The sequence below is a fragment of the Paroedura picta genome, chromosome 7 (assembly GCF_049243985.1).
Source record: "Paroedura picta isolate Pp20150507F chromosome 7, Ppicta_v3.0, whole genome shotgun sequence".
Taxonomy (NCBI): Eukaryota; Metazoa; Chordata; class Lepidosauria; order Squamata; family Gekkonidae; genus Paroedura; species Paroedura picta.
This window is the reverse complement of record NC_135375.1, coordinates 32214458-32242060: the sequence shown is the minus strand read 5'-3', so window position 1 is coordinate 32242060 and position 27603 is coordinate 32214458. Positions and strand designations below refer to the sequence as shown.

At 42.0% G+C, this 27603-nt stretch overlaps 1 protein-coding gene across 1 annotated transcript in view; it reads left to right on the top strand.

Annotated features, from left to right (window-relative positions):
* The window catches only part of TENT2 (terminal nucleotidyltransferase 2), a 33191-nt gene extending 6813 nt beyond the window's left edge, over positions 1-26378 (top strand). Inside the window, exons 4-15 of the mRNA XM_077347311.1 lie at positions 1570-1819; positions 2603-2717; positions 2807-2898; positions 3368-3434; positions 4094-4163; positions 8455-8531; positions 9275-9403; positions 12154-12197; positions 19340-19476; positions 22522-22613; positions 23825-23904; positions 24697-26378. Coding sequence (XP_077203426.1) covers positions 1570-1819; positions 2603-2717; positions 2807-2898; positions 3368-3434; positions 4094-4163; positions 8455-8531; positions 9275-9403; positions 12154-12197; positions 19340-19476; positions 22522-22613; positions 23825-23904; positions 24697-24771 — 1228 coding nt within the window. The 3' untranslated portion in view covers positions 24772-26378. The remainder of the gene's footprint in view (positions 1-1569; positions 1820-2602; positions 2718-2806; positions 2899-3367; positions 3435-4093; positions 4164-8454; positions 8532-9274; positions 9404-12153; positions 12198-19339; positions 19477-22521; positions 22614-23824; positions 23905-24696) is intronic.
* The last annotated feature ends 1225 nt before the right edge of the window (positions 26379-27603 follow it).

The window sequence follows — 27603 nt, the reverse complement described above, 5'->3', positions numbered from 1 at the left end:
GTCTTTACTGTCCACCTGTGCATCCCATATCTGAAATGATTGCATGCTTTCATCCTCATGTTCTTTAATTGTGGCCATGAAAATTAAGGTAACATTACTCCCTGTCCACAGTCAGAGGAGCCTGTTTGTTTCTTGGATGCCTTTATTGGAAACAGTGGGGTGGTGCAGAGAAGACTAGAACAACTCTGTGTCCTGCTCCCTGGCCAGTATAAAACCAGTGTGTGAATCGTGCTATAGTGCCAGGATACTTGATGTACATGGCTTTCTTTATTTGCAGTGGAGTTAACTCTAAGGAGATCATTCTGTTTCAGATTCCAATTTGTGATTGATGGTATACTCGGCATTTGGGTTTTTGTTTTAAAACAGGAAACATTCAGAATGTTTTTGCATATATACAGTTAATGTTGTTAAAGAGAGAGGTCCCTTTGAAATCCTATGGCCAAAGCATGGTTTGCTGTTACTAACATACTGTGGGTGTCCATTTTGTAGCCTCTTTCCTAGTATGTGCTGTTTCTCTTCTTTGTTTCCTGGGCATCTACTTTCCTAGTTTGATTATTATCATGAGCAATATTGAACATTTTCTTAGGGGAGTACTATTTCAACTTCTGCTGAATTGACCCCCCCTTTCAATATTCTCTCTGAAATTTCACTAAGGATCAGTTTCAGTGTACTCATTTTCCAAATTTCTGGGCACCTTCTTTTCACCCAGTGTTCGGTGCCTTTTCAACATCCTTCTGACAACTGTAGCTTTTCTGATGTCAGAACCCTGGTTGACATTAGAACTGTAATTCAAGGATCCCTTGTTCTATAACTCTGACTATAGTATAATGGCAGGAACGTTAATCAGTAGTTCCAGCTTTGATGCTGTTTAAAACATCTTAGATGCTGTACAGATAACCGTGTTACTCAGTGTATGCTTGGAAAGTAACAGAATCATGCCAAGTTTAGGGAGGTTTTTGGAAGCAAGACATTTTGTAGAATTGACCGCAATAAGTTTTGTAATAAGTTGAATGCAGATTAACTGCATCGATCTTTAAGTATTTGCCAAATGAAATAGAGGTTCTTTTTTGCCCAGATCAAACACTTTACTGTCTGTACAATCTAAATCTGCACAGACATATTCTACGTTTTGAATGGCTGTTGTGGTAAGTTTTTCTTTCTCAACTCACACTCTTTCCCCCTACCTTTTTTCACTGGGTGCGCACTGCACACAACTTCTCACGGCAGCACCTCTTGATGTTCAAAATGACTTTCATGAATAGTGTATATTTCAGAAAGAAAATTGTACATAGTCAAAGTTACACTTCAGTTACATTTTTCCAGAGGGCACACATTCAGCAGTTGTTGCATTCTGTGTCAATATTCTATGGATTCTTTTGGGTTCCCTGTAAATGTTCTCTTCTCCATACCAAGGCTGGGCATCCTTGTCTTTTTAAGAGAATATATGGTCTTGTGGGAATGTTCACAGGGATTAATTGGTAGCATTTACATTATTTGCAATCCACCAGCTTTATTGCATATTTATGTACCAGAACTGGAGTAGCCAACGCTTTTTAAAACCTCTTTTAGGAGACTGAAAGAACAAACTGTTCATTATGAAGTGAAGCGCCAGCGATTTCATTCCCCTCATCGTGAATCCACTTCAGCTAGCCAAGCAGTGCCTTTACCAGAAAACCACAGGCGTTCATTCCCTGGATCAATTCCTTCGCCGTTACTTCATGCGCATTATATCTCAGATTTGACTGGATGTGTCCCACCCTTACAAGAAGCTTCATTTCCGGACCCCATAGAAACTCCACTTCCTGTGGCCAAAGATAAGGTAAGGGCAATGGTTCTAGTTTTGCTTGCTGTCCTAGTTACATATTCTGCATAAGACGAAGAGCTCCAACCTATGCAATCAAAATATTTAGTGTGCTATCAGAGGAACTGGAATGTGCCTAGAGAGATTGAGTCTGGCTAGTAGATGCTGCCATTGAAACTTGGGTCCGGGGGGTGGTGGAGGGAGGAGGATCCCTGGGATGTTGCTAAGAAAGCATGGTCTCTTGATCCCTTAATGAGTTGCCAAAGGGCAGGTAGGTTTCTGGGAGGTTATATTGACCAGACTGGACTGCCTTTGGACCAAGGATGCATGCCCATTGTTCTGTAAGTTGATCAAGGAAATATGTGTAATTCCTTTTTCTTGTAGAATGAAGTATGCTTCCTGTTTTAATTACATCTGAATATGTGCATCTGACAGTGGTAAATAAGAGTTTACAAGTAAAAGAGTTCTCAGGCTGAAGGCTTAAGTTCCATGTTGCTCACCAAGAACCCTGGCAATGCCTTCTTAAGTAGATGTAGGACATTCTAAGCCCACTGTCTAGGAAAACTCCCTCTGCATAGAACGGCACAACGGGTTTTGTAGGAAAGCTTCTCCTAATGTGGACTGAGATGAACTGTTAATACTACAGTTTATCCCTACCCACTCCTGCCTTAGCTTGTTTGTGGCCAGAATGGTACTTCATAAGCGTGTCTTACTTTGGAATGGAAAGTAGTTTTTGAATCGAGGGTTGTGTCTCTGGGTGTTGAAGATGAGTTTATATTATCATTTTTTTATATCAAACAGCTAAGTCAGCAAGTACTGGAGCTATTTCAGGCATGTCAACAACAAACGTACGACTTGAACAAAAAAGAGCTCTGCCGGACACAGCTCCAAAGGGAAATTCAGCAGATCTTTCCAAGTATGTTGCAGAACTCCATACTTACAACACACATTTTTAAATAAGCAGTTGAGCAGTTGATTTTAATTGAACACTTTCTTCTCCTGCAGATAGTAGACTGTATTTGGTTGGATCCTCGCTGAATGGATTTGGTACTCGTGGAAGTGATGGTGATTTGTGCCTAGTGGTTAAGGAGGAGCCAGTAAGTAGGGAAAAAAATACTATTCACACGGTATGGCTAACCAAGTGACTAATTTTGGAGTACTGTGTTATCCTTTCTAAAAGAGGACTAAAGGAAGGCCGCACTGAAGTACTTGTTCCTGTCCTGGTAGCCACTTTTTACGGTGGAGGAGAAACAGGACGTCCCTTTAAAAGGGGCGCTAATGAAATGTACAGCTATTTTCACAAGGGGCACCAAAGTCATGCATTGTGCATGATCAAATGTTTGTTTTTGAGTTGTCAGCTTCAGTTTATAGTCCAGCCGTTAATCCCTCAGCCTTATGCATTTACAGGTACATAGAATTCTCTTTACCCTCTTTGTAATTTGTTTATGTTAGGGAAGGTGGGTAATAGGAAAAGACTAGGATGTTGCAAGGGAAATCTAACAAACTTGCTTCTTATAATTTTTGGAAACAAAATATTCATGTATTATTTTATGCAATTTATTTCAGATAAATCAGAAGACTGAAGCAAGACACATACTCAGCTTACTCCAAAAACTCTTCTGTAGGAAACTTTGTAAGTTCTAATCTATTATGTGGCGAAGTGACCAGTGATACCTCATAATTTTCACAAAGGTTCCATAGCTCAGGGATTTTAGGTTGTATCCAGGGCAGTGTTTCCATGAGTACAAGGACTTGACGTTCTTAGGTTCCCTGTTCTCACTATAGCCTCAACCCCACCAGTCCTGTTCCTGGTGAGTCCCCTCTCTTCTAAGAGCAGGATTTCAGTGGACATTACCGAGGTGGGGGATGACCAGTGAAAGGTGCATTTTGCAAGCAGATATCCTTGCACCTGCAGAAACATTTCATCAGATCCAACCCCTTGTGTGTCAACAACACATGTAGAAATGCTTCCCAGTTGCCTCTTTCAGCTGCCACAAGTCATGAAGCAGTTCTTGGTCAAAATAAGAACATGGTGAGGCATGCCTTTTAAAATTTTTAACTGAGCAAATTTTTCACATGAATAATATAATAAATAATATCCAGCAGCCCAGGGATGGACTTGAACATTTCTCCTGATGTGACTTGCATCCACTTTGCATGCAGAAATTCCCAGGGTTTAATCCATGGCACCTCCATTTCAAAAGTCTCAAACAGTAGGCAATGTGAAAGACCTTTTCCAGCCAGAATTTATATATAACTTTGATCTGTCTTTCTCTTTCCCCCTCCTCCCAGCAAGCTACATTGAGAGACCTCAACTGATTCGCGCAAAAGTGCCAATAGTGAAGTTCAGGGACAAAGTCAGGCAAGTATTATTGTTGTTCTTGTTGTTGCTTAGATCCCACCCCTCACTCGCGTCTCCTGGTGGCTAACAACATCATTAAACTACATTATAATATAATGGTGGTGGTTGTTAGCTGCGAAGTCGTGTCCAACCCATCGTGACCCCATGGACAATGATCCTCCAGGACAATGATCCTTCCTGTCTTCTACCATTCCAGGAAGCCCTGGAGATCATTGTATATAATGATGATATAATGATGAAACAATATAAATGTTGTTAAATTAGTAAACATCCATTAATGGTAGAATTGGCGCAAGACTTCCACCTTATTGGCCCAGAGTGTGAGTACACCCAGGTTGACCTGAGGAGCAGTTATTGATGCTACGATGGGAGGTGCTGGGAGGTGGGGGGAAGTACTTGAAATTACTGCTGTTCTTTATTTGGGTCTTAGTTCCAAAAGGCGGTGTAGCCTATACTTTGAAAATAAACACTGTTCCCTGGGATTTTTCATTATTATTTCATTATAGTTATATTGACCTTTGTCCGTTGCTTGCCTTTGCTGTGGATATTAGTAGATCGAATGTTCACATTCCATTGGGATCTAAAGATGTATTACCTTCCCCATCCTCTCTTTGTCTTGTTGTCATCTTTGATAGCTCCTAGAATGCCTTTATTTTTTTCCTGATACAGTAAAAAGCTAGCTAGAGTGATGGGCGGAACTCAGTTCCTCCAACAGAAATGGCTGGTGTCCATTCACATGGATAAAAAAGTGTAAAAGGGCTGAGGCTGGTTATACTGGAGTGGATCTTACTCTGATCCTACCACTCCACTGAGAGAAGTTTGTTCGTTCATTGGGGCATTTGTACCTCACCTCTCATTTTGTCTCAAGTCTGAAGTCTTCCTGCAGTCTTAAAGACTCTTTCTCTCATTCAAGTGGCATGTCTGATGGAGGAAGAGCCACTGAGGTTAGAGAAAGGCTGCCTAGAGGGTGGGCTACCTGGGTCAGACGAGAGTGGCTAACTTGCTAATGGGGGGTGCTTGCAAAACCCTTGGGAGAGGGTGTTGTCCAGTGGACACTTGCTGCTGCTTCTAGACATGCTGCCGATCATTTCTGATCTGAATTCTTTATAGAGCTGTGCATAGCATACTTCTGTTTGTTCTGGTGGATTCCTCTCCCTTACAAGAAGTAGGGCTAAATCCTCGCCTAGTAATAATAGTGGGACTATAACACATCCAGTGTCCAAAGTGGTTCATTTACTTTATTATTTGTTTCTTCTTTGTGATCCTTATAAATAGACATTCCTGGTAGGTTGAACAGTGTTTTCTCCATGTTGCAGATAGGGAGAGTAGGGGCTGAGAGAGTGAGTGGCTTGCCTCAGGCTGCTTAGTGAATTGGTGACAGAGGCAAGGCTTAAGCTGGGCTGATGGACATTTTTGTAATCACACCACTACACCATCTTATGCCTTTCTACCCATCGATATAGAAATGATAAATATCTCAGTTGCTATTCAAGGCAACTCTATGGTGTGCTAGCTAATACAGGAGAAGTGTTTTTGAAATGGAAATTAACCCTCTGGAGAGCTATCTTGGTGTAGTGGTTAGGAGTGCAGACTTCTAATCTGGCGAGCCAGGTTTGATTCCCCGCTCCTCCCCCACATGCAGCCAGCTTGGTGACCTTGGGCTCACCACAGTGCTGATAAAGCTGTTCCGACCAAGCAGTAATATCAGGGCTCTCTCAGCCTCACCCACCTCACAGGGTGTCTGTTGTGGAGAGAGGAAAGGGAAGATGAATGTAAGCCGCTTTGAGCCTCCCTCAGGTAGAGAAAAGCGGCATATAAGAACCAGTTCTTCTTCATTTGGTCAGAGAAGGGGAGGTGGTTGTAAAATGCAGCTCTTTGCCACAGCAAATCTATATTTTGTATTACATTTGTTAGAAGTTACAGCCATTAAATGCTTTCTGCCTGTGGGGGAGGTCCCGGGAGAGCCCACCGCTGCCCCCATGATTTCCACCCTGCAGTGGGCAAGTAAGTGGCAGGGAGTTATGTGCTGTTCCTGTTCACAAGACCCTGCTATTCCAGCTCTTCTCTAATATCTACATTTGGTTTTTATTTTGGTGATTGTACTATTTTCCTCTTGCTTGGTTATTTGTGAAGGATCAGTATGGAGATTAGCTTGATTCTTTTCAGCATTTCTCCCACTGGCTTTGGTTGGCTTTCCTGTCTCTCACAGTAACCTGCAAGTGGATTTGGTACCTTTATTGCTGCTTCTAAGAAAAGGAGCTTCCAACTAAAGTAAATTCATTGTAGTAACCGTAATTACATTAAGTTGTTTAGTGCTGCTTTAGAATTCATTTGAATCCATTTTCTCAGGACGTTGATAAATGGTGCATCTACTTGAATACGGGCATTGCCGTGGAGTGCAAGTCGCAGTTGTGAGCTCTTCATTGTTGCCTGTGCTTAGCAATGGAACAAATAATAAAACAGCAAAGGGTTATTTCCTTCACTAAATATTCACAAGTCTCCCCCTGCCTAGTGGAAGAGCACCAGATCCAGGCTGCTGTGGGCAACTGCTGGTCTCTCTTTTAAAAGAAATCAATCAGCGCCTGGGATACTTGTATTTCTACACGCAGAATGATTCTTCATTCTGTTAACAACTTTCATTTATGGAATGTGGCTGCAAATTGCTCCATGGTAGAAATGGTACTATTGAAAGGATTTAAATGTGTGCTATGGTAAACACTGATTGGATTAAGATGGAATACCCAGCCATGGGTCTAGAGCGATGTAATCAATCCTTCGAAGCACTTTAGGTCTCCTTCACTTATGTGATCACTCCCTTATGGTTAGCTACTCGATTCTCTTTCATGAGAAACGATAGTGTGCAGATACGGGTGCACTGAACTGTTGGGAGCTTGAATTGAAACCAAGGGCTGGTTTTACTTTGCAGTCCTTGTTTGCAGGGGGAGTGTGGCTCAGATGTATTGGATTTGGTCCTGCAGAAAAGTTCATGGAGGGAGTTGAAGGAGAAAATCTTTCCCCACATTTCACTAATCCCAATAGCATGATCTTTGAATTGTAAATCCTTTCTGGGGGGGGGGAGCTTTCAACAAAATACAACACAGTATAACACACTTAAGTGAAGAAGACAAATTGGGTGAAGTAGCCTCCCTTGATATAAGTCACCAGCAGAAGGGCAGATAATTTCACTTGGTTGCCCCCTTACTTACATTTGCCAAGCGATGCCTGGTAACTGACGAGAGGGGACAGCATTGTGGGAGAATTTTTTTTTTAATGCATCCTTGTGTACTTACCAGAAGTGACAAAAGGTAATTCTAGGAATTGCTAGAAACTATGGCATGATCATAGAATTTTTGGTGATTCATAAAGCTACCTTTTCCATTTCCAGTAAGGGAATGAAGGTGGATTTGGGTGTCTCTGCAGACCTGCCTTCACTGCAGCCTCTTGTACTGTGGTGCATTTATTCACATGGTTGTTTGACTTTTGAGAATTTTGAAACAGATAGTACGCGAATGGCAGATACTCCTTCAACAAGTTTTACCATGGGATTCAGCTCTGTGGTATGCTACGATACTCAAAGTAATTAGCTCACTGAACAAACGGGAGGAGAAATTGTCCAAATCTGAAGCATCTTCAAGGTTCTTTCACATTGCACCAACTCAATGCTTGGCATTTTGTTAAATCAAAACCGTAGATACTTCTGGGATCTTCACCAATATAATTTTTTCCCTGTGATCAGTTTTCATTGCACAACCACTAGGTTCTGTTACTCAGTTACATTTTTTTCATGATGCTTCTGACAGTCTATCATACAGGGCTTTAAATTTGAGAGCCAGTATGGTAAGATTGGATTTGGAGACCCTGATCCCCAATCTGCCTTGAAATGTGATGGGTAATCTTAGGCCAGTCACACCTTTTCATCTTCACCTAACTCACAGGTTTCTTGTAAAAGTAAAATGGAGATCTTCTACAGGGAACATAGAACAATGGAGGAAGGGCAGAATGAAATGGATAAAATATATATAGGTAGATTGTAATGGCAACAGTAAATATTGAAAATGTAAGTTATTCTGGTCCTATTTTGTTTAGCTGCATGCCACAGCATAATTCATCTCAGCAGGAATGAAATATGGATTCTATTCTACATCTTTGCCTCAGTTTTTAGGTTAAGAAGAAATATAGTTTTATCTACAAGAATTCAAGATATTTCACTGCACAATGTCTTAGTAATGACTGAATAACCCAGGTTTGTTTGTGAAATGGTTGTGTACATTTTTATTCTTTCCGCCCTTAGCTGTGTGGAGTTTGACTTGAATGTAAACAATGTTGCTGGAATAAGAAACACATTCCTTCTCAGAACCTATGCATACAGTAAGTGATTATAGATTTTATTTTATATTTACTGTCAAGTTTTGGGAGACCCCCTTTATATTGTTCACAAACACAGAGTCTCAGTATCGGAGGATCAAATCCTATGCACGTGTACGGGAATCATGCTCTCATAGATAAAGATTCTCATCTGAAGGAATTTGTGGAGAGTTGGGCTGCATGCCTATTCAACGGCACTTTATAAAAAGGGCATCAGAATTATTGTGTAAGAAAAGGGGCTAATCACCAGATATTTCCTGTTCACCACAGTGCTTTGTTAGCCAGTCTAGATTAGCTTGTTAAAGTGATTATCTATTTTATATAATACCATTTGCATGCCATGGTAGCCTGCAGAATGACAGGAGACAAAATAACAAAGCAAAAGACCCCTACTCCTACAAATCTCAATGTCATCAGGGCAGGGAGCTGGCAAAAAGGGACCGTAGAAAGGTCCCAGTGTGATCCAACACAGTTGCATGTAGTTATTTCAGTCCTGAAGCAGAATGGGATTAAGCCACTGAATTAAATTGGGACTTTCTTTATAGTTTGCATAATCAGGATTGCAGCCTTGGTTTATATTGCTTTGCCATCTTTATACTAAAAGTTATGGGTAAGAAATGTACTTGTGATTGGGGAGGCAGTGCTGGGTAAACCTCGAGAGGTGATGTTTATGTTTAAATTCTCTTAATGAGCCATTATAAAAACCCCAAATTGCTCTAGCTGATAAGCGTTTCTCTTATTCACAGTTGAGAGTCGAGTTCGTCCATTAGCACTGGTTGTGAAGAAGTGGGCGAACTTTCGGGGCATAAATGATGCTAGTCGAGGCACTTTAAACAGCTATAGTCTTGTGTTGATGGTTTTGCACTATTTACAAAGTAAGTATGTGTTTAGCTTCTGAGATGCTTTTAAAAAATATTCCTCCCTACTTATCTTTAACAGCTGCTCTGCCATGGTTAGAACATCTCTCAGGAAAAGAAGCCAAACCTTTCTTGCCACTTCTTAATAGTGCTGCACGCTGTCTACTTCTCTGTCTTGCTCTTAAATCTACCTAAGGCTGAATTGAGTTTAACTTTCTTCTGTCATAGAGCAGGATTTCATGAGTTAGTCAAATATGTCTCCATCTTAACATTTGACAGCATTCCTTCAGCAATTGCTGCATTCAATTTTACAGTTTTTTAAATTGGCGCATGAGAGTTTGCTTTCTTGCAGTCTTTTAGATACAATTGGAACAGCAGGAAGCAACTTAGACAAACCAAGGCAAAGCTGAGTCTAATTATCATCTCTGTCAATATTATCATTTTTGCAACAAACTGGATTTTAAAATGGGGGCTTGTGCATGTATCTAAGAGGCTAATGCCACGTCTGTTGTTGTTGCATGTTTCCCCAGCACTTATGCAAAGTGTTATTAGAGATTCATTCATTCTCACATAAATCCTATGGGGTTGGCTGGAAATTCATTCGCTGCTGGGTTTTAAAATGAGCCGATAGGACAAAAAAATGAAATCCTTTTAGAAATGTAATTTGCTTGTGTTGTCCATCCAGTGGTTGCAGAATCTGTCTGTAAGCTCTAAGAGTATAAACGTTCCTTCAGACAAGTCTTCAATAGCCATACAGTAATGATAGAATACAGGTCTCTTAACAAATGCAACACATAAGTGTCACTTTTTTGGCTATGATAGTTTGCCCAGGGTGCTTCTCGAGGTGTGTCATAGGTTTGTGTGAAAGCATCTTTGGGGAGATTTTAAAAAACTGAGCATAAAAGCATGATTATATCATTAGCAGTTTTTTTTCAATAACTGAAGGTAGTATTCAGAAACTTTGGAAGCTCTGTTCTTTAACACCCTCCAAGCCTCACCTCTTTTGATCCTCCATTTTATAGGATGCCCCTGTAGATAAACTCTCTAAGGGTGGATGTTTCCATACTATGAAAGAACAATTGGGTTAGGGTTTCCAGCTCCAAGTTGGGAAATTATTAGAAATCTAAGGGAGAAGTCTTGGAGTGTGGGTTTTGAGGAGGAGAAGGACTTCTGTGGGGTATCGAGTCCATCTTCCAAAGCAGTGGTTTTCTTAAGCAGAACTGATCTCAGTTGCCTGCAGATCATTTATAATTTAGGGCCCTGCCTGGAGGATGGCAATCCCATACATCATGGCCATTCAGCCAAAGGGCGGGATTCAGTCTTTCTGGTTTTGATTCCTTCCTGATCCTACAGACAGCCCCTGCATTCTCCCTCTGTCCCCTAAGGGTTGAAAAACAGCACCTAACATGAGACAGAAATCACGCCCTAGTACCTCTTGTATATGCTCTTATATGTTCTCCATTATGCAGCAGGTTTCCTCTGATTTCCTCCCTCATTCCCATATTGCTGTAGCATATCCATGCTGCATTCCACACTGTTGCTGTGAGCATTCCCTTTCCTTTAGGGGTGGATTTCTGGAACAACAGAAGCTGCTGGGCAAAGGAAGAGAGGCCAAAATTTCCATAATTTCACTTCATTCATAGAGATAACAGATCCAATCCTGCTAAATTATCTAGGAAGCAGAATTCAGCTTGAAGATGACTTGAATCTGTGTAGCCATAAGCTTGAATCCAACGATACACAAGTAGAAACACAGTGCAGTTGTGCCTGCACAAGATCTAGTGCTTTCCTCCCCACATGTTACAGTGCCCAGAAATTGATTGCATCGGATCTTGTGCAAAAGGAAGCTAAAGCGGTGATACAATAAGTTTGGTTCAGTGCAAGTGGCCCCTGCGGTCTCTCTCTCATGTTTCCATTTGTACAAGAGCTCTAGGGCAGTGGTCCCTAACCCCCGGTCCAGAGACCGGTACCGGGCCGCGGCTCCTCCTTGTCCTCCTCCCTGGTTGCTCTGCCACTCTGCTGCTCCCCAGCGGCTGCCATGGCTGGGGCTCCCCCTCGGTGTGGCACTGTGCAGCTGCTGCGGGTGGCAGGAAGTCAGTGGCGCAGACGGGGAAAACAAGTGGAGCAGGGGCTCAGGCGGCAACATCCCTCAGCAAAAGACTACCCCCCCGGGCCTCAGTAAAACTGTCAAGTGTTGACCAGTCCCCGGTGATAAAAAGGTTGGTGACCACTGCTCTAGGGCAAGGAGAAATCTTGCTCCAGAGCAGGCTAGCAGTATCTGTTTTGAAGTGATATCCCCAATGTTTATTTGTCTTTTGGAATCCAGAATTGGTGAGGGACAGCTTTTTACTCTGTATCGATATTGACAATGGCTGTTGGTTGTGCTCGGACCAATTGTGTTTCCTGTATCCAAAGAAATGGGCGCTGTTGGGGAAGCCATTCACAGGTTCATAGTTTCAGCATCTTTTGAGCTGAGCAATATTTGTTTTGCTGAAGAACAACTTAGCAGATCTTCATAGTGAAAAATCGGTCTTGTGGCCTTAGATATTAAACAGTAACATATCACTAGCTAAAAGTAGTAACTTTCATATTCTAGAATGTTTCACTCAAATTTATGTAGTCATCTTGCTTAATTTAAGAGGCCTAGTAATTGACGTTTTGGAGTAACTGTTTATCCTTAGACCTTCAGTTGACACCACAGGTGTAGCTGGTATGTTGTTTTCTGTGAAGTACATGAATCACAGCAACTTTACACTTTTTTTTTATAGCCCTACCTGAACCTATCCTTCCATCCCTCCAAAAAAATTACCCAGTAAGTGCTTCTTATAAATTATTACATAATATGTTTATAAAAACTGGTTATATCTACAATATGAATGTTGCTATTTAACCATTAGGTAATGGCAAAATGTGCCTTGTTCACTATGCTTGTTAGAACCACATGGTGAGCTACATGTGTGTGTCTGTGTAGAAAGTACAGGATGAACTTTCCCTTTGTTTTGTCTGAGCGAATAGCCAGGAAGCAAGACCCATTGCCTAGGATTGCAGCCTGGTTTTGGATATATTGGTGCATGGGGGTCTCTTCTGCATTTTTTGGCATGACTAAACTGTGGGTTATCTTCTTCTTTGCTGCTGTTCTGGATCTTAATGCTCAAATATGTTAGTCTTTGGCATTGTGGACCTCCTGCACCTGAGCAAATGTTGTTTTCTTGCTTCCAGAGTATTTGCACATGACTCAGGACTTTGTTGGGTCAGCTAGCATCACCTAAGGGATGAGTGACTGAGGGCTGTTTGCCTTGCTACCCTCCTACATCTCTTTAAATGTTCTTTAAATGTACTTTAGCATAACCATAATAGCTGCAAATGTATCTGCAAGAGGAAACAACAAAGTCTCCTGTTAATTAGGTGGGAAGCATGAAAACTCACTTGCTTTTTTCTCACTGAGATGGCATATCTGTGTTTTGCCGATTAAAATTTCATACAGCACATGCACGTCCATGTAATTAAATGCTCTTCCATACAAAAAATTAGTCCTCTCATGTCAAGGAGAGTCACAGCTAGACTCCTTTTCCATATAGCTTTCTGAATGGAGAGAGGTGAGGTTTTTAAAGTATTAATATGTTTTGTCGTGCTCTTCTTTCAAGAACCTTGGGGCAACATGTCCAATTTACTATCAGAAGAACCCTGGGAGGTAGCTTAGGTTAAGAGTGTGACTGGCCCATAGTTACCCAGTGAGCTTTCACAGCAAAGTGAGAATATGGACCTGGATAAACGAGTGCTTTAACCTCAACCCTGGGCTGGCTTTTGTTTGAGGGTGGAGCATGCAGGCCAAACTTGCTGTCTGAAACTCAGCCCCAGGGCATGTTTAGTACTTGGCTAGTGTATCATGGGGCACCTTTTTATCTCCATTAAAATTGGTCGTTCACCTTCCCCTTAACAGCTCAAAAGCACTCTGCTTTAGAAGACACTAGATAAATCTGTCCCTTTCTAAACTCACTGAATAAGAGTCCAGTGGACCTATGCCAGTGTGATTATGGGAGAGACTTTTGAACAAGTCCCTTTTGCTGTTTAGTTAGGAAATGAGGCTTCTAGCCATTGGTCTGGAGAGCTGAATGTCCCACATTGTCTCAAATAAACCAGTTGTGGGAAAGATACTGCACATTAGAGCAATCTAAAGAAAGACATTGATAGGGCATGACTCTTGGTAACTGAGTCACTTCCCTGAGTAATGGACTTTTCAAAAAGGGTTCTAGGTTAGAGGGTTGCAGCAAAAACAAAAAATATAGAGCTTTTAAAGGCAGACTCGTTTATTGTGGGGTGTGCTTTCATGGACTAGAGCCTATTTTAGTTGTTAGCTAAGTCTTTAGGTACATTGGCCCAAAATACCGAGAGGAGGAGAAAAAGGGGGAAAACACTATTTTATAGGTTGACATCAGAGCTCAATGAAACACATAATCGAGTTGAATGAGCAAGACATTGAAGTAGAACATGACTTAATTAGCTGATCAGGTATTTTTGGTTAGGGGCTTTTGTGGCATGAAGCATGAGAGAGACAGAACAGTTTGTATGCAGGCAATTTGCTCCTTGGGTTCATGTATTAAAGACGGGTTAAAATTGGGATTGAAGAGTTCTTTGCCATCAATAAAATGTTACTTGGAAAGAAATCATGCATTTATTTCTAACCACAGATATTGGAAACAATATCCCCATTTTCCAATTCCCATTTTTAAAAAATCCTATCATCATTACCTTTCCAAATGTTGGGGTGTGTAGACAGAACTTTCTCTTGCTTTGTCCAATCCATGGCTCACCTTGTTGGGTATCCTGCTGGCTAGCTGTTAGAGTTGTGCTGAACCATCATGTCAGAAAGCGCCATGTTATCTGCATATGGTTATAACCTTGCATTGAAAACCTGCTTTTTAAAATGCTGATCATGCATCCAACGTCAGCAACTGCAGTTTCTGAAGATTAGCTATGCACAATGGAAAACTTTCTGACATATGCTAGGATTTCAGAATAAGCAGTTTTTATCCATTTCAGTCACCTTTCCCAGTGCTTTATGTTAATGTTAATATAGCATTTTATTTTTAAAGAACAGTATGACTTAGTAACTGCTTATCCATTGTACTTTAGAGCTTGTTTCTCACCTTGTTTATCCACTGCAGTGCCACAATAATTCTGAAATCTGGTTTTACTGTTTTAGTCAATCTAATTAAGCCATTCTGTTAATATAACTAGACTGTTAAAAATCAGTTTTTGAGGCTTAACTGAATGTTCTTGGTGAAGAGAATAGCTAGTCATATGCACAATTGTGTCATTTGCATGGTAAACTTGTCATTGTGTTAAAGTCTTTTGAAGTTGGCAACATTTGATACTGCTAATCAGTATAATTTGCTAAAATTATTCCCTTTTCAGTCCTCGTTGAAATGATTGGGATTGTGTATGTGTCAACTAATGATGGTTGGATCCAAATCACTATGAAAAGAACTCTGCTCTAGAAGGGAAATTCACTTTCTCCTTCTTCCTGCCATTCCTCTGTGTCCACCCAAAAAATTATTCCTGAGGAGCGAGTTTGAAGTGTGTTCCAGGACTGTGATAGGATGGGTGGTACTGGTGGAGGGCATTTCCCCCCTCCTCTTGCAGGAGCTTCCGCTCCATCGGCAGTGTGCTGTATGAGAATTACTTTTTCCATTTCTCACACAATAATCCTCATAATCCCCTGGGGGCCCCGTCTGACTTTGAGCCTCCAGGTACACATTGCTAAATCATTATGTGTATTGGGGAACAACACAAGGGCTTTGTACCTCATGTGCATTGTGTGCCTTCCAGAGATGCACTGGCTGTTTTCTGTTTGCAACCCTGGCAGGCAGGGTGAGCAGTGTTAACCTCCCCTCTTGCTGTTTCTGTGTTCTCAGACTGCCCCATCTAACTGCTGTTGGAGTGAGTTCTTTTTCTGGCTGCTCCATAAGAGGGAGAAAATAGGAGGTGGTGGTGGTGGCACAGCCATTTCTTTCTGCATATTATGGTCACAAACAGAAAAGTGCTGGCATGAATTGGAGAGGCACAGAGCTCTTATCACACGCACAAAGTCCTCCTGTTGTCCCTCAACAAACACAAGGACTTTGTAATGTGTAGATCAGGGGTGGCCAAACTGGGGCTCTCCAGATGTCCATGAACTACAATTGCCAGGAGCTCCTGCCAGCATGTTAGGGACTCGTGGCCATTGTAGTTCTGGAGAGCAACAGTTTGGCCACCCTTGGTGTAGACGAAGCTTAAAAAGCAGATGGGCAGCATGGGTTTCAGAAAGAATAGGAAGGTAATAAAGATTCCTTCCATAAGCTGTTCTCAGTGTATGCATCCGGCTGTATGTGCTTTTTAAACAATTTTTTAAAAAAGACTATGGAGTTGCAGTTATATCCAAGTATGTACACTTATGAAGTTGAGTACAGCTCACTCAGGATCTTTTCCAAATCACTCAGTAAAGCAGCTTTAGAATTGCAACCATACTGAGTGAGGAAGATCAGGCACCCTCCCTTGTATGATATGGCAGGTGCCATCTGGTTCATGGCAGCTTTTGTACCAGTGGATCATTGTACCTAGCTAGTTAACACATACCGATACGGCTAAGCACTGATCAGGATAAATTTGTGCTGTGCAAAGAGGTGAGCATGCACCAGATGAAAATATACGCCTCATTGGTTAACACCTGGTGGCCAGAAGACTTGGATTTACTATCTGCTGTGTCATTACTACTGAGGCTCAGTTAATCATGGCTTGACAGTATAAGAATAAGAATTTAGATTTCTTTTCTTTGAAAAGAGAAGGATCTTTTTTTTCTATCCCACTTTCCACAATCCAAATTAGTTTCAAAGCAGCATACAAACACCTTTCCACTTCTCTTCCCATATCTGTACTGTTTTTTCTCCAGTTCCATGTAAACTGTCCTGAGCCTCCAGGGAGGGCAGTATATAAATATATTAAATAAATAACAAATCCCCTGGGAGGTAGATGTAGAATTTGTTCGAAAGTGCTCACATAGCCAAAAGTATTAGCCAAGATTTCGTTTCTAACTGTCTCTGATTTGTTTCCAGCCTTAAGGTAGAGTAGAGTAGGGGTAGTCAACCTGTGGTCCTCCAGATGTTCATGGACTACAATGCCCATGAGCCCCTGCCAGCAAATGCTGGCAGGGGCTCATGGGATTTGTAGTCCATGGGCATCTGGAGGACCACAGGTTGACTACCTCTGGCATAGGGGAGTGGATAATCGAACTTGGTTCTCCAGATTAGAGCCTGCTGCTCTTAGCCACTGTGCTCTCAGGCCGACACCCGCTATTCCCAGGTGGTCTCCCATCCAAGTGTATACTGCCCTGAGCCGGTTCACTGGATAGGACAGCATATAAAGCAGATAAATAAACAACCAGGCCCAACTCTTCTTGAAAGTTGAAGGCTGCCAATAAGCCTGGTGAATGGATGTTGGATGGGATGGTTTTGTCCAAGCAATGTGCTTTTCCCTTCATGACATGAAAAGCTTCAGCTGCCCATTTTCACACTGGAATCTTCTATGAAGGGGATAGACATCTTTCTCCAGTCCTCTATGACTATTAAGTCTGGTCTAGAAGCCCTATATCCTAGGACTTCTAATAGCTGCATGCTGGTATGTGTAGGTTGTTTTTTACAAATTAAGTATCATAGCTTTGCAGAAGCAGGGTTAATATTGTTTCGGGTTTACCTAAGTGTCCATGGGGTCGCGATGGGTCAGGCACGACTTCGCACCTAACAACAAGTGTACAGAAGTTTTAAAAACGTTTATACCAAGACTGCAAACCTACAGTGGTAGCATGATAATCTTGAAGCTGAAAACCATTTCTATACTTGGTGTCCTTATTACAGTAATTAATATTAATTCATGACATATTTCTGTATACAGCTGATACTACTGACAGTAACTGTATGTACAAGTTACAGTGAATGCTTGTACAATTTGTGTATAGTGTACTCTTGATTTTTCAGTACAGATATAATTTGCATTAACGTTCAATGCATGTATAACAACATATGATATAAACCCTGCTTTTATACTGGTCCCCGGTTTCAGTTTCAAAGTAAACGCACATTGGCTCTTTCTTAGAAACAAATGATGAATATGCAGGCCGCTCATGTGTTTGCTGAAGCATGTAAACAGGCTAGTGGGTTTCAGAAACAGTAGCTCATTTTGTTTGCAAGGCCCTTCCAATCCTCAGAACAGTTTCAGGACAAATAGTGGGCCATTTGCAGAAGGGAAGCAAAGATGCGCTCCACCATCTCCTTCTGTGGACTTTTCTGCTGGATCCAGCCTGTAAGCACAAAATAGGCTGCCTAGGGAGGTGGTGAGCTCGGCAGTCTTCAAACAAAGGTTGGATACACACTTTCCTTGGATGCTTTAGAATGCTTCGGGCTGATCCTGCGTTGAACAGGGGGTTGGACTAGATGGCCTGTGTGGCCCCTTCCAACTCTATGATTCTATGATTCTAATGCCTAATAAAGACCAAATCCTTGATGAAGAGTTGACCGGAGTTCTAGAGCAGGGGTAGTCAAACTGCGGCCCTCCAGATGTCCATGGACTACAATTCCCAGGAGCCCCCTGCCAGCATTCGCTGGCAGGGGGCTCCTGGGAATTGTAGTCCATGGACATCTGGAGGGCCGCAGTTTGACTACCCCTGTTCTAGAGCTTATATAAGTCTTCTAGCCGGCCGTGCTAGTTTAGTGAAAGATATATTGAGGCAGCAAATATGTGCATTATTGAGAGAGGGAAAAGTTAATTGAAAACAGCACTGTGCTCTGGGATCTGGAGGCTTCTTCCACCCAGATATCTTCTGCTCACAGCTTGGTCATCTTATACTTTGGTCTTGAACATTATGCCAGAAGATACATCCAAAAATGTGTTCCATTTGTGCAAGAGCTTGCATGAAAGTGTGTGCAACCCCTTTTATGACTACTATCCCCAATGTTTAGCGTAGTAGCGATTGAATTCTTATACAAGCTTCTGCACAGGCATTTCAGGAGCAGTGCTAGTGGGTGTTTTTCTTCTGGTCACTATTCTTTGTAATTTCGTTGATTTTCCTAAGTGCATAGGGTTGGATCTTATGCCCTTCAAGAGTAAGGGACTGATGGAAGGGATGAACCAGATCCAATGGGATGAAATTAACTCAAAAGAAATTCAGTCTAAACATCCGGAAGAAGTTCCTGACAGAGTGGTTTCTCAGTGGAACAGGCTTCCTCGGGTGGTGGTGGGTTGTCTATCTTTGGAAATTTTTAAACAGAGGCTAGATAGCCATCTGACAGAGAGGGTGATTCTGTGAAGGCTTAAGGGGGTGGCAGGTTACAGTGGATGAGCGATAGGTTTATGGGTGTCCTGCATAGTGCAGGGGGTTGGACTAGATGACCCAGGAGGTCCCTTCCAACTCTATGATTCTATGGAAGTGGGTTATGGATGCTGAAAAGGTGACATAACTTTCATTTTATACAATCTGAAGAGAAACTATAGAATACACAACATGTGTAGATTAAGAGTGGTGGACTCTAATCTGGAGTTTTGGGTTTGATGCCCCACTCTTCCACATACGGCCAGTTGGGTAACCTTGGGCTAGTCGGTTCTTTTAGGGCTGTTCTCACAGAGCAATTATCTTAGAGCTCTCTCAGCCCCACCTTCCTCACAGGGTGTCTCTTGTGGGGAAAGGAACCGAAGGGTTTTTGTAAGTTGCTTTGGAAGCAGGATATAAAAAAGCACCTCTTCTCATTTCACGTAGCTTGCCTTTTCCTCCCATGCAGATCTGGCAACCACTGGTATTGCCTCCTCTGCCTTTGGCAGTGCACAGGGTCCAAGGCTTAGTGTTAAAAGCATCTTGGTAACTAATAGCACTGACTCGACACTCAGCGAACAATAACCTGTTCCTTTTTTGTCTTGTTACTTTTACAGGAATCTTTTGATCCTACTATGCAGCTGCACCTTGTGCACCAAGCCCCATGCACCATTCCTCCTTACCGTTCCAAAAATGAATCAACTCTTGGAGAGCTCCTGCTGGGCTTCCTGAAATACTATGCTACCGAATTTGAGTAAGAGATTAGCTTTTCATTTCTTGAAGTTGTTTGCATTACTGTCTCTTGCCGTGTTCTTTCTGCACTGGCTACAGCTTCCAAATGTTTAATGTGTATTTGGGGGTGGGGTTGTTTCGTTTAATATTTTGAAGTAGTAAAGCATGTGCATAACTCTGCTATGAAGAATCAGTGGTAATGTGCTGAATAGTGACCGGATTTGCCCCAAAGTCAGCAGTAGGTAGTCTCCAGGGTTTATGGAATAAAGTTTGGGGATCTCTGAAAGAGCACATTTCCTGTCTGTAACCCTTAGGCTTTAACATTTGAAGGCCCCTGTTATATATGATTCCCTTTCAGAGATATGAGAACTTTCTTGAATGTGGAACTCTAGTTAAGGAATGCTGCCCAGGGTTCACATTCCCGTCAGAATGGCCCCTGCCAATCAATAGTTTTGCTGTGCCAGTCATGTGTATTGGCTCTCAAAGCAGTTTCCAAGTAGAATATGTTAAAACAGTGCCTCTGACAAGTGATGCTTCATGTTGGTCTGATTTTGAGGAATTGAGACTTTGTTTTAAGTGTCTTTTATTCTAATATGTGTGTCACAGAGTTTCTTAATTGTAAGGCGCCAGGAGAACCTGAATTGGTTGCCCTTGCTTTACTCTCTTTTCTGTCGCATCTGAAGAAATGAGCTCTGAGTCATGAAAGCTCATGCCGAAATGAAAACATTGTTAGTCTTTAAGGTGCTTCTGGGCTTTTTTGTTTTGCTAACTGGATACAAACACTGTAAATATAAATCTCTGAGGAATGTATTAGATGGAGTAAAATTAGTTGTACAACATCACTAGCAAACTACTGTCATGGTACAGTTATCAAATATTAAGGGGTTTTTTTGCGTGCTATTTTTTAAAGCAATGCTATTTGTATTGGTTTGTATGTTGTAGTGGCTTCCTTAAATACAAAGTGTGTTTTACTTAAAAAAAAATAGTTTTCTCTGCTTTAGCCTGGAAATATTTAGGGAAGGGCCAGATAATAGCTTCCTGAATCCTCCTTCCATTTTTTACAACAGTTCTTAAAACTGAGCATCCTATTTTATCTGTTGTCTGAGTGAAAGCAGCAGGTTTTTATCTTTTAATTGGTAGTAAAGCAAGTGTAGACTGGATTGATGTCCTACTTGCATCCAGTGAAGACCGCTAGGGAATTTAACATTAAAGTCAAGACTTTCTCCTTACAACAGTTTCCATACATTAAAAGTTAAATACTTGGTAGGTAGATGCAAAATGTTGTGAAATAAACTTTTATCCAGAAACATTCGTTGGAAGCTTGAGTTCCTTTGAAGAGTTTATACAAGAGGAGAGGAGTCAACCTCTGCTGATCCTTTCTCCTTGGTGTAGCACCTCTCTCGCAACACATGCATACTGTTTTGTGCTACAAAAATAGAGCCCAATAGCACCTTTAAGACCAACAAAGATTTATTCAAGGCGTGAGCTTTCGAGTGCATGCATTCTTCGAAAGCCCACACCTTGAATAAATCTTTGTTGGTCTTAAAGATGCTATTGGGCTCTATTTTATTTGTGCTTCTTCAGACCAACACAGCTACCCAGTATGCTTTTTGAGACCCTATTCCAGGGAGTTTTTATACACCATCTTTATTTATGGTTCACTGAATCCAACCTAGCATAAGGCAAAACTGGCACATTGTTATAATAATGTACCGTGATAACTCTCTCTTGGTATGGATTTAAACTAAAACAACTATAAGATGTCCTTTTGGTCCCCTTGTTGGAACTCCCCACTCTACTTCTTACAGACTAATTTAAGTGAAAGGCTGCCACAAAGAAGATGGTGATGGAGAGTAAATTTGATGTCCACTCTCCCTTTGCCAAACAAGATACTGGCATTAGTGGATAGTGAGGATGTGTAATACTTTCTACCCTCGTGTGTGCCTGATATAATCCCCCTACCCCCCATAAAAGGTCACGGCTGTCATTCACTTACATGGGAAAAATAAGCCCCTGCCCTTTGGAGTAGCCTGATGTTGGATAGGGTGCAGATTCCATAAAACCTTTCTTTATTAAACGAGAAGTAAAAAAGTAATAACTAGGGTTATGCACTTTGGCTGCCATAGCAGCCGTACCAGCCTGAAGCAGCCAGTGCCACGGGGGCGGGGCGATGCTGGTGCCTGCGCTCGTGTGCCGAGTGGTGTGCCAGCACTGGCGCCTCCCCCCCCCAGTGCTGCGTGCTGCCTGCTTGAGGCTGGAATGGCCACTTAGGAGGCCGAAGCACACCACCCGAGTAACCCCTGAGCACTGGAAGGGCCGGATAGAAATAAAGTATTATTATCATTATCTTTATTGATGATTATGGTAATTTGGTAAAGCAGAAATGCAAATGGATCCCAAACGTTTCATACTAAACATAGATTATTAATGTTTTTGACTTTTTGAAGTAACAATAAGCTCTCTTTTGTGTGCTGAAGATGCAGTTGCTTCTTTTAAGTGATGTGAGAAGCCAGATGGATTCTAGAAAAATTGTTGTGTTCAGAATGCAGCAGAAAGGCATTACTGCCTGCTGTGATCTGCTTAATTCTGTTACGTAACACTTACCTTTAGCTTATTTTTCTGCAATTTATTGACAAGTTGGGATACAAGCCAAATGGTGTTACAACGTTTTTCTTTCCTGTAACCTACATTTTGCTAATGAGAGTCAGCCAGACCAAAATCAAGGAGGGGAGCTGTCCATGCGCTGATAGCCAGTTCTGATTACCTCCCTCCCTGTCAGATTTCTGTCTGGTCCTATTATTTTGGACTAGCCAGTGTTACTTTCATAGTTACCTTATCTGCATGGAACATGCAGGCAACAGAATGGGATATCTAAGGGATCTTGATAGTGGCCAGGTGCCACCTCCTTTCTTGCTCCCTGCCTGCTACCGCATTTCTAGGGGCTATATGCTGCTGCTACTGGCTCTATCAAAGTGGATGGGGGTCATCTCCAGTTTTTTAAAAAGAGTTTATTATAAAATGTTGCACTGTCTTGAAAGGTTTCTGAAAATTGTTTTCCTCTTGCTAGTTGGAGCAGTCAGATGATTTCAGTTCGTGAAGCCAAAGCAATTCCAAGGCCTGATGGTATTGAATGGAGAAACAAATTCATTTGTGTGGAAGGTAAATTGTGGAAGCCTGGTTTATAACTTGAGTATTTTGTTAGCAGCAAAAGGAGTGCAAGCAATATTTCACCGGATAAAAAACCCACAGTTTAAAAAACCCACAGTTTCCCTCTCTGCATCCCTCATGTGCTGAGATGAAAAATCTTCTGGTTTATAATGAACTACAGTTTGTTGTGATGCCCTAATCAGGCACTTTATTAAATTGTAGTTTGTTTCTTTCCTGTGAACAAGGATGACAAATTTTGGTCAGTTTTATAATGGAAAATCTTCACCAGCATGTACATTGAACCAATGTGCTTAGATACAGAGTTCAAGTTTGCAGTGTTTCACTGTCTTTATCCAGTTCATACAGGTTTGTGGAGTGGGGAGGGTGCTAAACTCCTCCAGAATTACACCCCCACAAAACAGATAAAATGTAGGAAAAATTCATCCTGACATGGCATAGGGAAATATAGATAAAGAAGGCACATTGGAAACCATCAATTGGATTTAAAAAACTGTTCTGTAACTCATAGGAGGGGATTTTCTCCACTTGTATTGCAGGACCACCTTTGGATCCAGTATAACTTAGATGTCCCTTTAGCTGGGTCCTTTCTTGGAACCAAGCAAAATTAAACACTTGGGCCACTTGCCTGACATACTGAAAAGCACTTTAATCCTGAGCTGTCCTGTGGTAAAATAAATTTCTAGCATTTTCTCTTTGCATCCTGTTGCAGCTTTTTCCCGCTTGCTGCCCTTGGACTGTTACTTTTAAGTGTGGGAGGGTGTTGTATTAAATAGATATTATTCTCATTCCTAGAAATGTATAACAGCTGTTTCCCTATATGTATTCAAATGCTTTCCAGTTTCATTAGAGATTACTATGACTTGAACTTCCTCATGTTCTTCATAACGTTAAGACATGTGGAACTGTGCGCAAGAACTGCGTGTTTGCCAAATGCTACATTGTAAATACAAACTATTTAATATGGAGCCTTTCCATACATGCTAAATAATGCAGTTTCAGTCCACTTCAGCAACTGTTTGCAAGTGGATTTTCCCAAGTCACACAGGAAAATCCAGTTGCAGAGTGCACTGAGAGAGGATTGAAAGTGCATTATTTAGTGTGTGTGTGTGTGTGTGTGTGTATGAAAGTCTCAAATTGTGATCCATGCTGTGTATAATGCAACACGGAGATACAACCAGCCAATATCCTCTTAATATTTCCAGAACCTTTTGACAGAACAAACACTGCTAGAGCAGTACATGAAAAACAGAAGTTTGATATCATCATGGATGAATTTCGAAAGGTAATGTGCAGCAAACTTTACTAAGATCCAAAGAACCATGCAACCAGTGCTACATGCTGGAGACAATTGTTACTGATCACTAGGGATGTGCATTGGGAAAATAATTGGTACTTTTCAGATTCAGTTTCCTGATTGAGTACAACTTGAATCAAACAAATCACTCACGTTTGGCCTATTTAGGAACTTCAAACTGATTCGGTCAAAATGGTGCCAGACAGCTAATCTCCAGGAATCAGCTGTTTGGTGGGGTCTTCAAAGTGTCCCCATAGATTCCTCTGAGGCTGCAGAGACAGGGTTCTGATTAATGAGGGGGGCATTTAAAGGCCCTGCCAAACAGCTGATCCTGAGGATCAGCTGTTTGGCGGACTCCCTTCCCGCAGACCCTTCCCTGGGAAAGCTCTGGAAGGAGACATTTAAAGGGCCAACCAAACAGTGGATCCAAAAGATCAGCTGTTTGGTGGACTCTTTCTCAAAATTGATTTGGGCTTCTCTGATTCGACTGGTTTAAACTCATGACATATTTAATTTGGCTTAGATAAGCCTACAAAGTTACTGGTCAGCATTGATTTGAGTGTTTTCCGGCTTACCTGAGCAGAATTGGGCTCCATATTCAAAGGCAATTTATTGTGCAGTGTTCATTGGGAGAGGGGGCAGCAGGGGGTTACTTTGGCCTCTACACGTCTTCTGGGGCATTTTGTTTGGCCACTGTGGGAAATGGGATGCTGAACTAGGTGGCTATTGTTCCAATCTTTGCTGTACTTTATTGATTGCATATTTTGTTCTATCCCACAGTCATGGCAAAGACTGAGAGATAGGAGAGACTTGAATTGTATACTACCTTTAAGAGCAACTATTCAGAAAAGATAACTGGCTTCTGTCTCTATGAATGAGATGTCAACCACCAAATGAAGATTTTTCACCACTCTCTGCCCCTGTACTTTTTTTTTTAGTGCCCTAAGAGGAGAGTTTTCTTTCATGCTTTTGTCAAGGAGACTTTTGCGAGGATGAAGAAGACAAATGCAATCTTTATCAAATTCATTCAGACCATTTAAAAGACTCACTTTTTGAAACAGCTTGAATCAGTGGCTAATAAAGAGATTGCTGCAATACAAATTTGCAAATCTGTTGGAGTTTATTGATTTATAGTTAACACATTTGCTGAAGTGGTGAGTCAATCACAGTGAATATTAAGATATGAAGATGATGAATTATCCCTTGGTCAACAGCCAGGCTGTACCCTTAAAGAATAGCACACAGGGCACATTTCTTGAAGACCAGCCCTTGCTTTGCAGCTGCACTTTGCCTCTATTGGGCTCTTTCCAGTTTTTAACCTCCTTGAAATTAGAAATGGCAACCTCTTTGCAGAAATAATAAGCAGGTCCTAAGTAGTGCTCTTATCTTGTCATTTTCACTGAGATAGTCAACCCATGTCTGGACTGTACCATTTCAGACTACAGAGGGGGTTTTGCATGATGGAGTGCTCCTCCATAACCCACCCTGTCCCTTGGGCACAGAAGGGTAGATTCTGGAGAGAAGGAGTGAGCTGTATGAAGGAGCCTTGTCTGCTGCCCGAAATGGCATAGCCTAAACCCTGTTTATTGCATCAGTGCAAATTGCTCAATGCCAAGAATCGTAATCAAAACTGGAATCGTTAAGCAGCATAGCTACTACAGGGCAACTTGATATGTGGCATGATTACACTGCTTATGGCCTTCCAAGCTGAACGTAGCCTGCTGGGGCTTAATGAACCGTTTGTGTGCCCTCCGTTCTGCGGCTGCAAAAAACACCGTGGGGTTATGGTGTGCCTAGGGGGCTGTTCGGCTGGCGAGTCTCAGGCTGTCCTGATCCAGCTTGTGGCAAACCACTCTCTGTAGTAAAAGCTTAAATAATTTCAGTCAAGGGGTGGTATTACACGTCACAGTGAAGCAGGTGGGGGAGGAAGCAGAAGAAAGAGCTGCAGTTCATCCTACGTTTCTTACTAGCGTAACAGATGACAAAAATATGGAGAGGTGGAACTGTTGCTTGCATATCTGGCCTCCCCCCTCCAGCTGTTAAGGCAGAATTGCAAGACAACATTGCACCGGTGGTGTCGTGTGCTGTGAGGCCCCCTCAGTCTGATCCCTTTCCAGGAATTTCTTCTCCCTCTATAGAAAAATAATAGCGATAACTACTCTGAATATTGCTACAATAAGTTAAATTCTTATTTTTGTTTCTATTTTGTGTAAATGTTTCTTAATTGGTCCGCGGCTATGTCAGTTGTGGTTCAAACGAACCGATCTTGAAAATTTTAACCTTTTTCAAGAAGTATGGGACTTCTTTTAGATCTGCTGTAGCACAATTTGTGCCTCTCCTATTTATTGCCGACCGTATGTTAACAGACGATACTTTTCTCTGATGTCAAACTTTCTTTCCTCTTTTAAGTTTAATATTTTTATTGTGTCAAAGGTGAATAAAGTTTCTGTAAATAAAGCCACCTTCTTGTGTGCCACTTGTTTTCTTTCTGGCCCAGATTTGACCATCTGTTGGTCAAATAATTTACAAACTGTTTACCAAAACAATTTGCAAACTGTTAATTGTTTTGTCTTACCACACTAGTCATAGTTACTAAATGACCTGGAGAAAAATGCCCTGTGGCTTTGACAGAACTGCACTGCCCACTTCTGAGGCTTCTGTGGTAGAGATGGCCACCTACCAGTCCAGCATACACCCACTTTTGGTCTGTACCTTATGGACATTCTGCAGGGGAAATAACATGGCATCCCTCTAAGCCACAGATGGATTATCTGTAGCCCAGCAGCACCTACCAATCAGGCGACAGTGCCCCTCTAAATAAGTGCGTGCACAGCACAGCCAATCCACCAACTGCCTTCAGTGCCACTCCCTATTATACAAAGAGCCTGAAGTTAAGGATGGGGAGAGAGCACAACCCCCCCCCCCACAAGCCCACAGAGAATGTGCACCCCTTCGCTACCACGGGTCTCACTGGAACCAGAAGCACTGCCCACATAGATATCTGTTCCAAGGCACCCACCATCTTCCCTTTGAAAACAAAAAAGGGAAAAGAACACCAGTAGTCCAGGCTTGAGCCCACCCATACTCCACATACCTCTAAGACCAGCATATCCCACCCCCTGGCCCACACAACATTGTACAGGCAGGTGTAGCTCCATGGAAAGGCAGTGGGGTAGCATGCCTGGGCCTCTGTTTCAGTCCTTTCACAGGGAGAGGCCGGTGAAGGGGAGATCACATATGAGGGGAAGGAAAGGGACAAGAAGAAGAAGAGTTGGTTCTTATATGCTGCTTTTCCCTACCCGAAGGAGGCTCAAAGCAGCTTAAAGTCACCTTCTCTCTCCTCTCCCCACAACAGACACCCTGTGAGGTGGGTGAGGCTGAGAGAGCCCTGATATCACTGCTCGGTCAGAACAGCTTTATCAGCACCATGGCGAGCCCAAGGTCACCCAGCTGGCTGCATGTGGGGGAGTGCAGAATCGAACCTGGCTTGCCAGATTAGAAGCCTGCACTCCTAACCACTACTACACCAAACTGGCTCTCACCAAACAAGTAGACAATGGATTAGTAGTAGCTTTCAGATTTTCTGTTTATCTAAAGACAAGCACTCCTAACCACTACACCAAGCTGTCTCTCAGGCAGAGTAAGTCTGCATTGAAAACCAGGCAAAGCCATTGTTGTAGGTCCTTC